The sequence below is a fragment of the Hyperoodon ampullatus genome (assembly GCF_949752795.1).
Source record: "Hyperoodon ampullatus genome assembly, chromosome: 4".
Classification (NCBI taxonomy): Eukaryota; Metazoa; Chordata; class Mammalia; order Artiodactyla; family Ziphiidae; genus Hyperoodon; species Hyperoodon ampullatus.
Genome location: NC_136917.1, coordinates 69,970,197 through 69,985,931, shown reverse-complemented (window position 1 = coordinate 69,985,931; position 15,735 = coordinate 69,970,197). Strand labels below are relative to the sequence as shown.

General features: G+C 40.1%; 1 protein-coding gene across 3 annotated transcripts in view; it reads left to right on the top strand.

Annotated features, from left to right (window-relative positions):
• Nucleotides 1-15,735, top strand: part of MEGF10 (multiple EGF like domains 10) — a gene marked incomplete at both ends in the record, with an annotated part of 154,294 nt that overhangs the window by 103,201 nt on the left and 35,358 nt on the right. For all 3 annotated transcript variants that reach the window (XM_079704028.1, XM_079704027.1, XM_079704026.1), the window contains 4 exons: nt 6,163-6,375; nt 13,116-13,290; nt 14,585-14,705; nt 15,512-15,675. In XM_079704028.1, the coding sequence (XP_079560154.1) occupies nt 6,163-6,375; nt 13,116-13,290; nt 14,585-14,705; nt 15,512-15,675 (673 nt within the window). The remainder of the gene's footprint in view (nt 1-6,162; nt 6,376-13,115; nt 13,291-14,584; nt 14,706-15,511; nt 15,676-15,735) is intronic.

Genomic DNA, 15,735 nt, shown 5'->3' with positions numbered 1-15,735 from the left:
TTAGAACAGTGCTGAAACTTGCAGATATTAGCTATTATTGTAGAGGAATGATTTCTATGAGCTGTATAAATACCAGCGATTATTAATTTGAGTGATGTCTAGAAACTATATAGATACTAGGTATCATTTTTTTTTTGGTGATATCTGTGAATTAAGAATTCCTTTAACCTTCCTCTCTAATTTTTTTCTTTCTAAAATTCTGGTCTAATTTTATGACTTTTAATAAGATACTGTAGGGTGTTCCCCCCCCCCACACACACTTAGACTCTGCACTTCCTTATTAAATTTTTTTATAAGTATTTTGTAATTTTTGAAAAATCCCATTTAAGTTTTTAATTGGATATTTCTGGATAAAGAAGAACTTTCCTTTGAATTTTTTTTTTTTTTTTTTTTTTTTGGTGGTACGCGGGCCTCTCACCTCTGTGGCCTCTCCTGTTGCAGAGCACAGGCTCCGGATGCACAGGCTCAGTGGCCATGGCTCACAGGCCCAGCCACTCCGTGGCACGTGGGATCTTCCCGGACCGGGGCACGAACCCATGTCCCCTGCATCAGCAGGCGGACCCTCAACCACTGCGCCACCAGGGAAGCCCTGAATATTTTTTTATTTAGCCACTCTACCAAACTTCTTAGTTAATTCTCATGTTATTTTTAGCAAATACTATGGTTATTTTATCATCTACAAATAAAGACAAGTTAGGCTCTTCTTTTCAAGATTTGTAATGATTATTTCATTTTCTTGAGTTGTTGCATTAATTTAAACCTCTGAATGAATGTTGACAATTAGAGGTAATAGTGGGAATTCCTGTCTTCTTTCTAATTTTATTGGAAATGGCTCCAGTATAGTTTCATGTTTGTTACTATCTTTTTCATGCTTCAGTAGTTTTTTTTTTTAAGATTTTTTTTTTATGTGGACCATTTTAAAAATTTTTATTGCACTTGTTACAATGTTGCTTCTGTTTTATGTTTTGGTTTTTTGGCCGCGAGGCATGTGGGATCTTAGCTCCCCAACCAGGGATCGAACCCGCACACCCTGCATTGGAAGGTGAAGTCTTAACCACTGGACCACCAGGGAAGTCCCCTTGAGTAGTTTTTTTTTTTTTTTAATTAATTAATTTTATTTTTGGCTGTGTTGGGTCTTCGTTTCTGTGCAAGGGCTTTCTCTAGTTGCGGCAAGTGGGGGCCACTCTTCATCACGGTGCACAGGCCTCTCACTGTCGCGGCCTCTCTTGTTGCAGAGCACACGCTCCAGACACGCAGGCTCAGTAGTTTTGGCTCACGGGCCTAGTTGCTCCGCGGCATGTGGGATCTTCCCAGACCAGGGCTCGAACCCGTATCCCCTGCATTGGCAGGCAGACTCTCAACCACTGCACCACCAGGGAAGCCCTGTTTGTTTGTTTTTTTAATTCCTATTTTTATTAGGAACTTTTGTTAGTAGTATCTGTTTAATTTCATTAAAGACTTTTTCATCTTTTGTTAATATAACTACATATTTTCCTTAGTTTTTTGATGTTATGAATTATTGACACCTTTAGCACATGGTTTTTACAACATGTAATTGGGTTACTCAGAAAGTTTTTGTGCCCTACATCCTGGTTTATGATTGTATTTTGGAAAATGATGTTGTTAGATGAGTTCTGGATCCATGTGGCATTAACATCTTAATATAGAAAGATGAGTCAGGAAAGGAGAGGCATGGGACCAAGCAGAACCCTAAATAATAGTTCTGTGTAATATTTTTGGACCCTAAAAATTTAAATATAATGGTTTTCTTGCCCTGTAGGGATTTAAGTCTCAAATTCAAGGAAACACAAAATCAACAAACACAGGGGCTGGCTTATACTCATCTTATTTAGAATACAGGGAAAGGGGATAACAGCTAATTTTCAGGTGAGTTTTAGATTTGAGGCAAAGCTGGCAAAGAGCTAGAGAAAGAGAAGGAAAGTGAAGAGGGAACTTGCTTCTTGACTTGTTTTTATAACTTGTTTTTCCGATGAACTGATGACATGACTCCTGTTTTCAATTCTGCTCTCACTATCTGGGTTCAAGAGTTAACACATGCAGACACACACACACACAGACAACACAGTGACAACAAGCACATTTGTCATCATGAAAGGGAAATAATAAGTGGTTATAGAACGATCTGTGGCAGGAGGTGTGGGGAAAGCAGCCCAAAGGCCTGGGGACTTGCCATTTCCCCTGTTTTGAGAAGTCAGCGAAACTTGATCACTGAGGTCAGGACAGAGGGAAACAGGTACCACCGCAGGCAGCTGGCCCAGAGCGTACCCAGGATGTGGGGATGGCCCTCCCAGACAGAGAGAAAACAGAACAAACAAAACGGGCACCTTGTAAGCAGGCAGAGCAGATCATGGGATGCCCCCATAATAGGCTATAGGGTTTGTGGGACGGTTGAGAGGACAGCGTGGTGAGGAAATCTCATGCGGCACAGCCAAGTATGAGTGGAGAGAGCATGGCTTTCAGATCCTCACAAAAATTCTTCTGAAGGGGTTAAAAGACTGTTCTTAATGCTGATGGGTTGTCATGGCATCATTGCACTGGGGCCTTTGATGGCCTAGCATGAGTCCATGTACATAATTGGTGCTCCTTATGCGTTAGCTGAGTGGAGAGATCTGTGGATCAGTTATGGAGTCTGTTAAGGTGAAGCCAGAGATAGTCCTGCCACGCTGTCTTCTGTACCACCCTGAAAGTGAAGAAGAATGTGGGCCAAAGGAGGTGAAGTCCTAAATTGGAGACAGGAATTGGGGGATGCATAACTGGCCTTCAGTGGAGGAACTCTTTCCTGCTTCTGGGATTGTGGAAAAGTTGGCTCTTTCCCAGTGTTCTTTATATTTCCCCAGAGCAGCAGTTCTAGATGTTTGAAAGGTAGGCAGCCGATCTATTGATCCCAGTTTAAAGAGGAATGTGATTCTTTCACACTAAATCATGGTTTGGCCCAGTTACTCAGGTCACTCTTGGAGGGCCATGCTCAAAAGGACAAAGGAGAAAAAGGAAGCTGGCACCCCTTATGTGCTAACTCACTTCGTTTTCCATAAGTTCACAGTGAAATGCAATATGATAATCAAAATGATATTCAAACAAGCCTGTGACCCTCACTGATTTGGGTATTGGTGTCATGTTTTATTAGGCTATCTCTACTTAATGCTTGTCCATTTTTCCCAATTCCAGGGTATTATTCAAAATCTAAAAAAATAAAATAGGAACTTCACATTTTCATATTTCTACTATGGCCAATATTTATTGCTATATTTTTATCTGCCTCTCTGCCATCTCTCCTAAGAAAATATTTCCTCTTTTAATGACTTCTAAGATTACTTTTCTTATTCCACATGGGACCACAAAAGCAACATTAAGGGCATAAAATTCGTTGGGAAATGATGCTTCTTTTAGAAAAAGGAGCCCAAAAGGGAGATAAGACTGCTTGACAAAGACTTTTAATTCAGCCAATGAGAAGGGTGTAAGCTACTTCATGATTGCATTTATTTTTAAGGTGGAAAATACCTACTTCTAAAAAGATACCCTACCATTTTTGTGTGGTAGGTGGAAACAGACATAACTATTATTAATAGGATTCTCTTACAAGTACAACATTGACAAAAAAGAAGTGGGAGGGTAAACCAAACTTTACTGGCTACTTTAGTAAGTAAAATTCAAATGGCTTTTTGCCATTTAAAACAGAAACTCAGTACGTTTAAGTATATGTTAGAAAGGTAAATATGGGTCAGGCCCAGCTATTATGGATTTTGTTTTCTCAGAGAGAAGGAAGTCCCTGCCAAGATAGGATAGAATAGACACATTGCTCCCCTGTCATTTGATGGCAGACATTTTTCCATGCTTTACGTTTCTATCCTGTTCCCCACTTTTAGAGCTGTGCTTCTTCCTGAGTTAAAATCCTGGAGTCCAAAGCATAACATTTGGGTTTCTTTTAGTGATATTATTTACCTTGAGCATAACTTTTTCTTTTTTTCTGGTACTGCCTTGCAAGGAAGTCTGGACAGACAGGTTGCCAAGCTGTCTTGCCAGCCTTTAGTGGAGCCATGAGGAGGCCCAGTGATTGTCATATAGCATTTCTTTCTCCAAAGTTTACATCTTTAAGGAGTAAACTAAGTGACTTGGTTGGCTTAGTAAAGCTTCTTACAAGTTAAAAATTGAGTACCTTTAAAAAATACTCTGGTCTAAAAATAGGTTTACTCATGTGTAACTTTGCAGCACACATCTGATTTTTGCTAAATAAACTTGGTTCAATTACTCCAGAACTTTTCTAATGCTTTGTTGAGTGGTTGATTTGAAGACTTTGCCATTGACAAGCCTAAAGATGTCTAGAGTCTGTGAAACCAAATTTGCAAGAGGCCCTTTTCCCTAAATACATGCCAGAACCAGAGCTAACGAGAAAAATATCAAAGTGTTCTCAAGATTTATCCTCTGCACTTAAATAGAATCCCATCCAGCCTTGGTATTGTTAGTCCTCACACCCTATCATTAGAACTATGCAAAGCCTTGTGGAAAATGTTTGCTTTTCAGCCTCTTTGCTGTTGCTTTGAAATCTGCTTGGATTCATTATCATGCACTTGCCCTTGCCCTTGCCCTGTACCCATTTGAAAAAATGCAGTGCTGACCTACATTATGGACTCTGGGTCTGGCATGACTTGAGAGCCACATGGGAGGTGGCTGCTGAGACTCACAGAGGGTACTCTGCTTGTGGCGGCGCTCTGGGTAGGTGAGACCCCGGCTTCCTCTCCCTTGGCAGAAAGGACTCCTTCTGCTACAGAAAGTCCCATCAAATCACCTTGCCTGGTCAGAAAGAAACTTGGCTGGCCCGATAGCTAGTCTTGCGTTCCATGGAGCCATGATGATTTTCTCTTCTCAATTCCCTCCAGCAACTCAGCTTCCCACCAGATCCAACTTACCTAGAGCAGATCCTTATGCCGGGACCACACTGTTAGGCCATTTTTTAAAAGACAATAAAGTGAATTTTTTTTTCTTACTATTTAGTAGCCCTTCTTCCCAACAGAGGACAAAACCCCATTTAATAAAAATTTTGTGTTCGAGAACTCCCAGCATCTCTACCGTCTCCTGGCAGGAGTTCCCCAGGTTGAAGTTGAGGACACCTGATTTCAGTAGTTCAGACTTTCCCAAATCTAAGGAGGACTTTGTTTATTTAGTTACATAACTTTCTAAATTGTTTATTTAGTTATATAACTTTCTAAATGAGGAGCAATGATTGCCATTCAGCTCTGAAAAGAGCGGACACATGGCTGAAATTAAAAATTAATGTCAATGTGAAAGCCAAGAGAATTAATATTTTATTTCAAGTTTGCTACCAAGTTTTCTCTTTGAAATGGGGAAAGCATATATCTTATTTTATTTTAATTGAGGATAGGTAATTTACAATGTTGTATTAGTTTCAGGTGTACAGCAATGTGATTATACATATTCTTTTTTCAGATTCTTTTCCATTTTAGGTTATTAAAAGATATTGAGTATAGTTCCCTGTGCTATACAGGAGGTCCTTGTTTACCTATTTTGTATATAGTGGTGTGTACCTGTTAATCCCAAACTCCTAATTTATCTCCCCCTGCCCACTGCCCCCTTTGGTAACCATAAGTTTGTTTTCTATGTCTATAAGTCTGTTTCTATTTTGTAAATGAGATCATTTGTGTCATTTGTTTAGAGTCCACATATAAGTGGTATATGATGTTTCTCTTTCTCTGTCTGACTTACTTAATGTGATAATCTCTACGTCCATCCATGTTGCTGCAAATGGTATTATTTCATTCTTTTTTAGAGAATGCATATATTTTAATTCCCTAATGATGGGCTGGGACTCACACTAGGGCAGTTCATTTTCTCCCTTTCCTGGTATCTTCTAAAGTGCTGTGTATGCCTTTAGCAAGGACTAGGTGTAAAACATGCTTTTCATCCCAAGCTCATAATTTTGTTTTTGTTTTTGCTATTTCTTTAAACAGTTCATACTACTGTCACTACTATAATTTATCTTAATGCTTTTCATATCTGTAATGGTACAATTATCAAATAAATGTCAAATCCAAAAAGGATATCATTGTAAACATAACAAAGCCTATCTGAATCAACTGTTTATTTTCACAAGGCACTGACTAATCCATCTTACGCTCCCGCCTCCAGGTGCCAGGATGAGTGTCCTGTTGGCACCTACGGAGTTCGCTGTGCAGAGACCTGCCAATGTGTCAATGGAGGGAAGTGTTACCACGTGAGCGGCTCCTGCCTCTGCGAAGCAGGCTTTGCTGGTGACCGCTGTGAGGCGCGCCTGTGTCCAGAAGGGCTCTATGGCATCAAATGTGACAAGTGGTGTCCCTGCCACCTGGACAACACTCATAGGTGAGGGTCAGCTGCCCCCGGAATGATATGTTCTATTAAAGTTTTCACCGCAGTGTCCACTATTTAGAAGGAGGATCGGCAGAGAGATTTCCACCCTGAGACCCTTCTTGCCTCTGGGTCATCCAGGGCAGGAACCACTAAGTCAATGGAAGTCTTTTCCACTTAATGGAACAAGTCAGAAGTGCTAAAATTGTTAGATGGCTGTGGATGGATATGAAACCCTATTCTCTATTAATGGCCACCAGAAAATATTAAACTTGCTGAGGTTAGTAGAATGTATCCCTAAGAGAGGGATTTTGTGACATTCCCTTAGAAGCAAAGATACAATGAGAGACATAGGTTAAGCCCAGTTTAGTATGTAAAACTATCACGAAATGATTCTCACTGCAGCCTCTTTTACTTGACATCTGCCTAGCCAAGAAGTGTACTGGTGGAAGTTTTGTGACAGTGTGTCACGTGTGGTTGTCACATGTGAGATATGTGTTCAGAATTGATTACTTGGACATAGAATTCACAGGGGTCTTTTGGCTCAAAAATTTCTCAAAGAATTTATGAACAGGAAACCAAGATCCCACCCACTTTTCTGTACCTTGTCTGCCCCTGAAAATATCTATCCAACCGTTTCTTCCTCTCCTTCCCCCAAGGACCAGATACATATCACTTAAAATTCTGGGCCTTGTTTGCATACTGCTGGAAAAGTTGAGTTTGAGAAAAATGCAGTGCATTATATAGCAGTTCAGATGATACCAGAATTACCTTTATTTGCATTCAGCACAACTGTTACTTCATTTATGTTTCTGAAAGGTAACTTGTGACCACATCAAATCTCAAATGCACAAAAGTTAAAAGTAAATAGAACCCTGTAGTTGGTCTCTTCTTTAAACCGTTGTTGGGAGCCAAAAAAAAAAGGACTTTGCACTCTGTGTGTGTGTGTGTGTGTGTATGTGCTGAAATACATTTTAGTGGGACATATCAAAGAAGTGCATTCTTAATGTGTCTCAAGCAACTTAGTAAGCTACTTTAGTCAACTTCTGGTTTTCTTCATTGGAAAATATTGCCACTCTTTACATGACAGTTTGGGGAGTAAAAATGAACAATATCTGCAGGATTTTGTTTTTTTTTTCAACTCTTTAATGTTGAAGGAGCTGGCAGGATTAGGGACAAGTCATGAGTTTGGCTCATTAGTTTGGCTCAAGTCATTAGTAATGGCTAAGGACTTTTTAATGCCAGTGTGCTGTTTCATTGTATACAGATGCAGCCTGAAATCAAATAGATTAATAAACCTATACAAAGGATCTCTGCTATGAGAAGAATTGGAGAAGCAGAGGAAATGTTGATTTTGTTGGAATTAGTTACCATATTAGTAGCTGCAAGGTGCAAGTGGACAGTTATTAGATTGACGTCAGTACCATATAATTTTGACATAGGTCATGTGTACCTAAGCACGTATGCTTTAACAAACAAGTACATGAACTTATTTGATAGTCACATGGATCAAAAGAACTCTAAAATCTGTCTAATAATGTATAACAAATAATCAGAAGATTAAAAAACAATTAGCCTATGAAGTGGCTTCCCTAAATAATGAAAGCTATTTTTTAAAATTAGCTTGTACAAATTTCTGTTAAGACCAGTTGAATGTTGATTATATGACTCTGTCTTTTTGAATTCACAGTTGAAGCCACCCATCTATTCTTATATCTTGAACTTCTATGTAAAATTCCTAGAAACACAAGGTTCCCTTTGAACCAAAAGGCATAGAATCTTTGTATTAATTGAAAGTCTAACTTACCATTTAATCAGGCAAGAGTGTAGCTTGCTATTGCATAATACATGATATATATTTATCCTACAAGTCTTTGTCATAATTAATGAAATAACTAATGCAATGCACACTATCAGTTTACAGTGTCTTTAGGTAAATTTTTAGTTCTGTGGATATGTATGTATTGACATATATTGAAGCCGTATATTTGAGTAAGGGTTTGTATCAGTTAGTTTTGTTGCATAAAAAAAAACCTACCCTAAACTTAGTGGTCTAAAACAACAATTATTTGTTAACTGATGATTTTTTGCTTGATTCTTTGGGCTGGGCTCAGCTTGGTGGTTGTTCTGCTGGTCTGCCTATGTTCATCTGGAAGATCAACTAGAGGCTGGAATTCCTGGAATTCCTCACTCACAAGTCTAGCATTTAGCTGGGTGATGGGAGTGACTAAGCCATATGTCCCCAGCATCTAGCAGGTTAGCCTGGGCTTCTGTAAGTGGTGACTGGCTTCCAACAGCAGCAAGAGACAGGGCAAGCCCCAACATGCAAACACTTTTCAAACCTTTGGTTATTGTCATGTTTGCTAATGTCCTTTTAGACAAAGCAGGTAAGGCAACCAAGTCCAGATTTGTTACACTCCACCTCTTAGTGGGAGGAGTTACAAAGCGTTTGTACCCATTTTTATTTTGCAAGCTATCGTAAGGTTGAAATGAATTTAAATATATTTATAAGTGATATTAGTATTTTAAATTACAGCACTGTTATAGAGCCTAAGGACACCCTCTGTGAACTGGACTTCTTAAAACTAACTTTTATAGTGGAAATGATTTTTTTTTTTAGAAGATGTTGGGGGTAGGAGTTTATTAATTAATTTATTTATTTTTGCTGTGTTGGGTCTTCGTTTCTGTGCGAGGGCTTTCTCTAGTTGCGGCAAGCGGGGGCCACTCTTCATTGCGGTGCGCGGGACTCTCACTATCACGGCCTCTCTTCTTGAGAAGCACAGGCTCCAGATGCGCAGGCTCAGTAGTTGTGGCTCACGGGCCTAGTTGCTCCGCGGCATGTGGGATCCTCCCAGACCAGGGCTCGAACCCGTGTCCCCTGCATTAGCAGGCAGATTCTCAACCACTGCGCCCCCAGGGAAGCCCAGTGGAAATGATTTTGAACAGGAAAACAAAATTCAAGACTCACTGAGATTCCACATGGGATATGTATATTAGCTCTTGTTAATAACGACATTTAATAGCTGTGGGCAATCAGGGTGTGCCTATTTGCAAATGCCACCTAATTGTCATATATTTGAGCATGAATAATATCTAAGGAAATGAATAAATGGAAGTTCAATGATTCATTCTATTTTAGCCAGTATTATATGGGATACCTGTAATAATTTAACTCTTAAACTGAAAAACTTTACTAGAATATTTTTATCTAGTTATATATGTGTAAAAAATGGTAGATATTCCTATCTGTGTTTAATCTGATCTTCATATTACACAAAGCAATCTGTTCTTTAGAAAGTAATCAGGTAGGAGGATGTTACCCTTCAACCTCCACTCTGCTGCTCTAACAACAACATGTAAATCTCATTACCAATTAAGCTGACTGCATGAGAACCCATCAAATGCCTCCAAAGTGCTCTGGCTTCCTACATATAATTACAAATTGCAGAATACTAATTTTGGTGTCAATCAATTTGAGAACCAGTGTGCTGCACTAATACTCAGTGGGGGGCATTGAATATCAATTTCTCTGCCTGCCTCTAGCTTAGTTCAATTCCCTGTCCCCGAATTGTCTATTCTGCTTAACATTTATATCTATACCATGAATATTATTTTCTACTTTTTAATGTAGAGTAGTATTTTCTACCAAAAGATGTCCTTTTTTTTTTTATTAGTTTCTGCTTTATAACAAAGTGAATCAGTCATACATATACATCTGTTCCCACATCCCTTCCCTCCTGCGTCTCCCTCCCTCCCACCCAGATATCCTTTTTTTTAAATAGTATCTTAAGGTAAACTACTTTAACCAATCCATCACTTGGAATATTTCTTTTCTTTTTTTCATATGTAGGGCCTTTCTAAAATAAATTTGTCCATGCTTCTTGCACAATACAAGCTTTTATTGGTCCTGCTCACCCTTTTATCCTTGCAGTTTTAAAATTTAAATTTTAGCAATTCTTTTTCACATATAGTCCCCCTAGCAGGCTGCTATCAAACTTCCTTTTCCTTTGGTGTGAAAACAAAGAAAGAAATCTGGGTTCAAGTTTGATTCTGCCACTACCTGTGCAAGACTTTGAATAAATTCCTCTTTCCAGGTCTCTCTTCCCTCATTTATAAAATGGAATCATACCTAACACTGTGAGCATTAAATGAAATCATGTACATGGATTGCTTAGCATGGTGTTAGCATACATTCAGTGCTAGTCTGTGCATCCGCTTACAATATCATCATAAATGTTACTTAAGTGACTGTCTCCTGCAATTAATGGTGATTCCTTTTAAGTCATAAATTTGACATTTAAAAAACTAATTTTAGGGGAAATCTGGCCTTTGTATGCAGACATACAGATTATAATTTAACATTGCTGGATGACTTCGAGAGATCAGAGGAAGCAGATTTGTGTGGGAAAGCACGATCCCTGGAGTCAGACCCCACCACACATCAACTGTTGACAGTTTCACTTGTTCGCTCAATCAGTGCTTACCATGGGCTACTGTGTCCATGGCCAGGTGACAAAACACCCTGAATTCTTGTCCTCGTGGAGCTGGAAGTCTAGAGGGGAAAGAAGACAGGGGAAGGATTATAAAAATAAACATAAGATTACAGATTGTGATAAGTGAGATGAGCAGGGTGCAATGAAAGAGAATAATAGGAGAGACCTAACTGAAACATGAGTGGTCAGGGAAGGCCTCTCTAAGTAAGAGAGATTTAAGCTGAGCCTGGAAGGAGAAGATGGAGAGAGCTAGGCCAGGAGTGGGGAGACAGCATTCCTGGCATATGGAATAGCCCATGTGAAGCCCTTAAGTTAAAAAACCTCAATGCTCTTACAAACTAAAAGAAATCTATTGTGGTTGAACATAGTAATAAAGAGAGAATAACGATGAAAAAAGAGGTCAGAAAGAAGGCAGTAGCCAAATGATGAAGGTCTATGGCTATATTTAGGGTCATCATATATCTGGTGTCACAGGAACTGTTTGGTTTAGGCCTATTGTCCTAATGTAATTATTAGTAACTCCCTCTTCACTCTTAAAAATGTCCTGGTTTAGACAATAAATAATCTTCACTCTAGCTGTATTAAGCAGTATGGATTTTATTCTGAGTGTAGGCTTCAAAGGGAGTCTTTGAAGAGTTTTAAGGAAAATGATACCATATGATCTACTTTTTAGGTGATGAGGCATGAGTGAATGCAGGGAAGAAAGTCAGAAGGCTATTCAGGAGTGTAGGAGACAGATGACCTTGCCTTGGAGTAGGATGGTGACACTGAAGATGGGGCGATGTGGATAGATTCAAGACATATTTTGGAGTTAGAATGGTTAGGTCCTAGTGATGAAGTCAATATGGGAGATGAGGGAGAAGGGGTTATCAGGAATAACTGTGAGGTTTTTAGCTTAAACCACTGAGTGGCTGGTGGTGCCATTAGTTCAGTGGAAAGAAGTTGAAAGGAAACACTGAGTGAGGAATGAAGAAAGGGAAGAACCAGAGCTCTGTGTTTGATGGTTAAATTTGAGAAGCCATGGAGAAGCCAGGTATTTTGCCCAAGGATAAATAGCAGATAAGTAGATCTGAGTAGTTCTAAGTTGATTTGAGACTCAAACTCTTGTCTTATGAGTCCAAACCTTATATACCCAAGAAACCATTTTAAATGTAGAGTTGTGCTTGAATATTTCTTCCTGCCATGTTTCCTGAGTAATGCTTGTGATAGATGCCTAGGCCTTTGCTTCTGGGCACTTAGTTGCAATAGGGGCCTAAAAGTATATTTAGATAAATTTCTAAAAATGAGTAACAAACTATCTAACCCACAGGCCTTTTCTTTAAGAAAAAGAGATAGGAAATGAGATTATGGGGTGTGGCTGAGACCCTCACTTGACAGATTAGGATGTCAGGCACAGGGGGGTTATGTGTTTTCACTAATGTTGACCAGGTAGTGGGAGAGCTGGAATGTACACAGCCTCAATCTTCATCCCTCCCAGGTCATGGTTCTTTGCAGAAAATCTATGAACAGTCCTCTGGTGAGAGGTCATTTAGCAAATGTTTGGATGAAACAGTGGGTTTTGTTGTTGGCCTGAATTAAGGGGAGGGTTTTATCTCCATCAGGGGAGAAAGACCATCTTCAGCAGTCTTTCAGTTGTGAGCAGAGCTAGTGTGATTGTTCACATTTTCCTTTGGTGAGAAGCACATGTGTTCTGAGCGTTACAGAGCACCCTGTTGTGTGAGCCTCGCTAACCCGTGGCTCTTAGGGCAGCTGATGTGTCCATTTGCTATGGAGTGACAGCTGGCTGCCTGACCCATCAATGCGACTGCTGTTTCAGGTAGAGACAGCTGCTCCACCACCAGGTATGGGGAGTCGAGAGAAGAAATAGACTGAAAAGGTCACTGCTTCTAGAGTTCCTTGGACATCACTCTGGTGAACTGACTTGGTAGTGTTCATTGGATGGAGTTTTTAGATAGTCTCGTCTAGTTGACGTCTTATAAATTAGTGCTTTCACTTTACAAAAATTAAAATGAGTTTCAGACAAAAGGACACAGTTGTTTAGAGTCATCCTGCTAGAACATGATGCTGATTTCATGCAACATTTGTGGTACCAATCAGGTTTCAGCCGATTAATTAAATCATACCAAGACTGGGAATGAAGTTTAAATTATCGTGCATGGAATTACCCACACATTTAATGATATGGCTAAAGCAACATTTGCACGGGCCTTGGGTGTCATGTTTACCCGAGAGTGACTTACTCCTTTCATCCGTGTCTCTCAGCTGTCACCCCATGTCTGGAGAGTGTGCCTGCAAGCCAGGCTGGTCAGGACTCTACTGTAATGAGACATGTTCTCCTGGATTCTACGGGGAAGCTTGCCAACAGATCTGCAGCTGCCAAAACGGGGCTGACTGTGACAGTGTGACAGGAAAGTGCACCTGTGCCTCAGGATTCAAAGTGAGTGGCTTGGGCTGTGGAGGAAGGAGATAAGGGGTGCAACTTGGAGCATATTGATACCATGATTTATATGACCTTTTCTGAAGTCCAATGAATGTGCTAAAAATCAACCGCATCGTTAACAAGAAAGAAAATAAAGAGAAAAGTAATAATAAGAGATATAAATACTTACCTGAGAATGATGACTGGGCAAGCCAGTGAAACTATAAAGTGGCATTAATATTTAATTATTTAATTAATATATGTCATGAAGTAAGATGTATTTTAATTATTCCTATATAATTATTTTATCATGTCTTATAGGTAGCAAAGAAATTTTCCAAGTAGGATATGTATTATTGTCAACCATTTTTGTTTTAATTCCATGCAATTTGAAGGCACATACTACATCAAGTTAGCATTTATTATATATTAATATCCAAGGATTAGTAGTATATAAGTTTTTCAGTCCCTTTGAGAATCTAAACCTTTCAAATATGCCTATAAGCTAACAGAGAAGAATTTTGCCTAGTTTCCAGAATTTCTTAGCAACAGATTAGAAATTTTTGTTTTGAAGGAAAATGGGCTGTTCTTGAGTTATTTTCTCCCCTTTTTAAGAGAACATTAAACTGTGAAGAATGTTGATGATTACTCCAGAGCACATAATATAGAATGAGTGGGTCATAAAGTCTCAGAGCTGAGATCTTTACAGGATTTTCTAAACTGTGTCACAATTCTTTGGTTGAGCCCTTGAATTATCCTTAAGGGTCTTTTCTGTTTTTAAAGGAGGGTGACTTCCAGTCACCTTTGGTAACCAACTGCTATGTTTAATGCTCCCTGTCAGATAATAAATTGAATCATGCTGCTGGCTGAGTGTGTTCTATTCCTTTGCCTCACCCACTAATCATATTACATATTATACAAGGCAGTCTAGGAAGCATTGCAATTTAATGTATAGTTCATATTTATGTTTATTGACAGTAATTGTACAGCTACAGTTTGTTGTTCTATATCTACTTGTCTGAGCAAGGACAGAGGGTTTTGAATTATATTTGCTACCAAGGAAAACTAATGAAGGCAGCAGGCTTTTTTTGGGTCCTATTCAATACTGTATCCTAAATATAGGCCAGCTAGCATTGCCCTTGAATCTGTACAATTAGTATAGTGGTGATGTTATAACAACTCTTAAAAATACAATGTGTTAAAATTAGAGAGGGATTGTAATTAGCATGGACAAGATATATTTTTGTTTATTTGTGTTGGCCTTATTCCATGTGGTAAAATTGCATGCATTTTCCTGTTTGCGCCCATCTAGGGAATTGACTGCTCTACCCCATGCCCTCTGGGAACCTATGGGATAAATTGTTCCTCTCTCTGCGGCTGTAAAAACGATGCTGTCTGCTCTCCTGTGGATGGATCTTGTACTTGCAAAGCAGGTGAGTGGGTGAATGAGTCTGTTACCTGATCCTAGTCCTGTTAACTCCTAAAGGCACAGGAAAGAAACTTTAACTAGGATTCTAGCTCCAGCTGTGCAGAAATACGGTGCCTGTACTGAGCAAGACCCTTATCCAGGGAGACCTCTCCTGCTTTCGTGAGTCAAAGGGAGAGGCTCACATGAGATGATCTCTGAAGTCGCTGCCAGCCCCAAAAGTCTGTGAGTCTCTGTGCTTTGGTGAAGAGTAAGCAAGCAAACATGTGTCCATTCCCCTAAATTGATTGGCCTGGAGTCCTGACAAGAAATGCAGCCAAGCACCTGATTGTACGTGGGGGCCGGATCGTGTTTATTCACAGTTGCTGCAACAGCCGGGATCCTGGATACTCACTGTTCATGGTTCATGGGCTCCTGCTTTAAAGATGGGGTTGTTCTTTCAAACACAAACTTTCCTTCTCCCTCCCATATAAATATTTCATTTGCTGACCTGAACAAAACTCAGCACCCCACAATGTGCATCACTGCGCATTAGATAGTGAGTGATGTACGTTGTGCATCTTCACTTCATTTCCATTCCCCCAGTAGCCCGGTAGTGCTTCTCAGTGTTGGCATCCTTGACAGCTGTGCGTGTGCTTTAGTTCATTTCTGGTAGAGGCTTTACATAGCAGAGCCAGTGCTCCCTGAGCTGTGGCAGGGGCACTTCTGTGCACCTCTGAGATGTTTCTCAAGTGAAGAGTGGCTTGGAAAGGCTGGGCAGAGCTCCCTGCTGCCTTTGTTTGCTCATGTGCCCTGGCACTCTTGTCGTGGCAGGCTGGCACGGGGTGGACTGCTCCATCAGCTGTCCCAGTGGCACATGGGGCTTTGGCTGTAACTTAACATGCCAGTGCCTCAACGGCGGAGCCTGCAACACCCTGGATGGGACCTGCACCTGTGCACCTGGATGGCGCGGGGAGAAATGTGAATTTCCCTGCCAGGTATGACCCAACTGGGAGGGCCGGGAGGAGCTGATGCCAGAGGATTAGCTTATTTTTGCA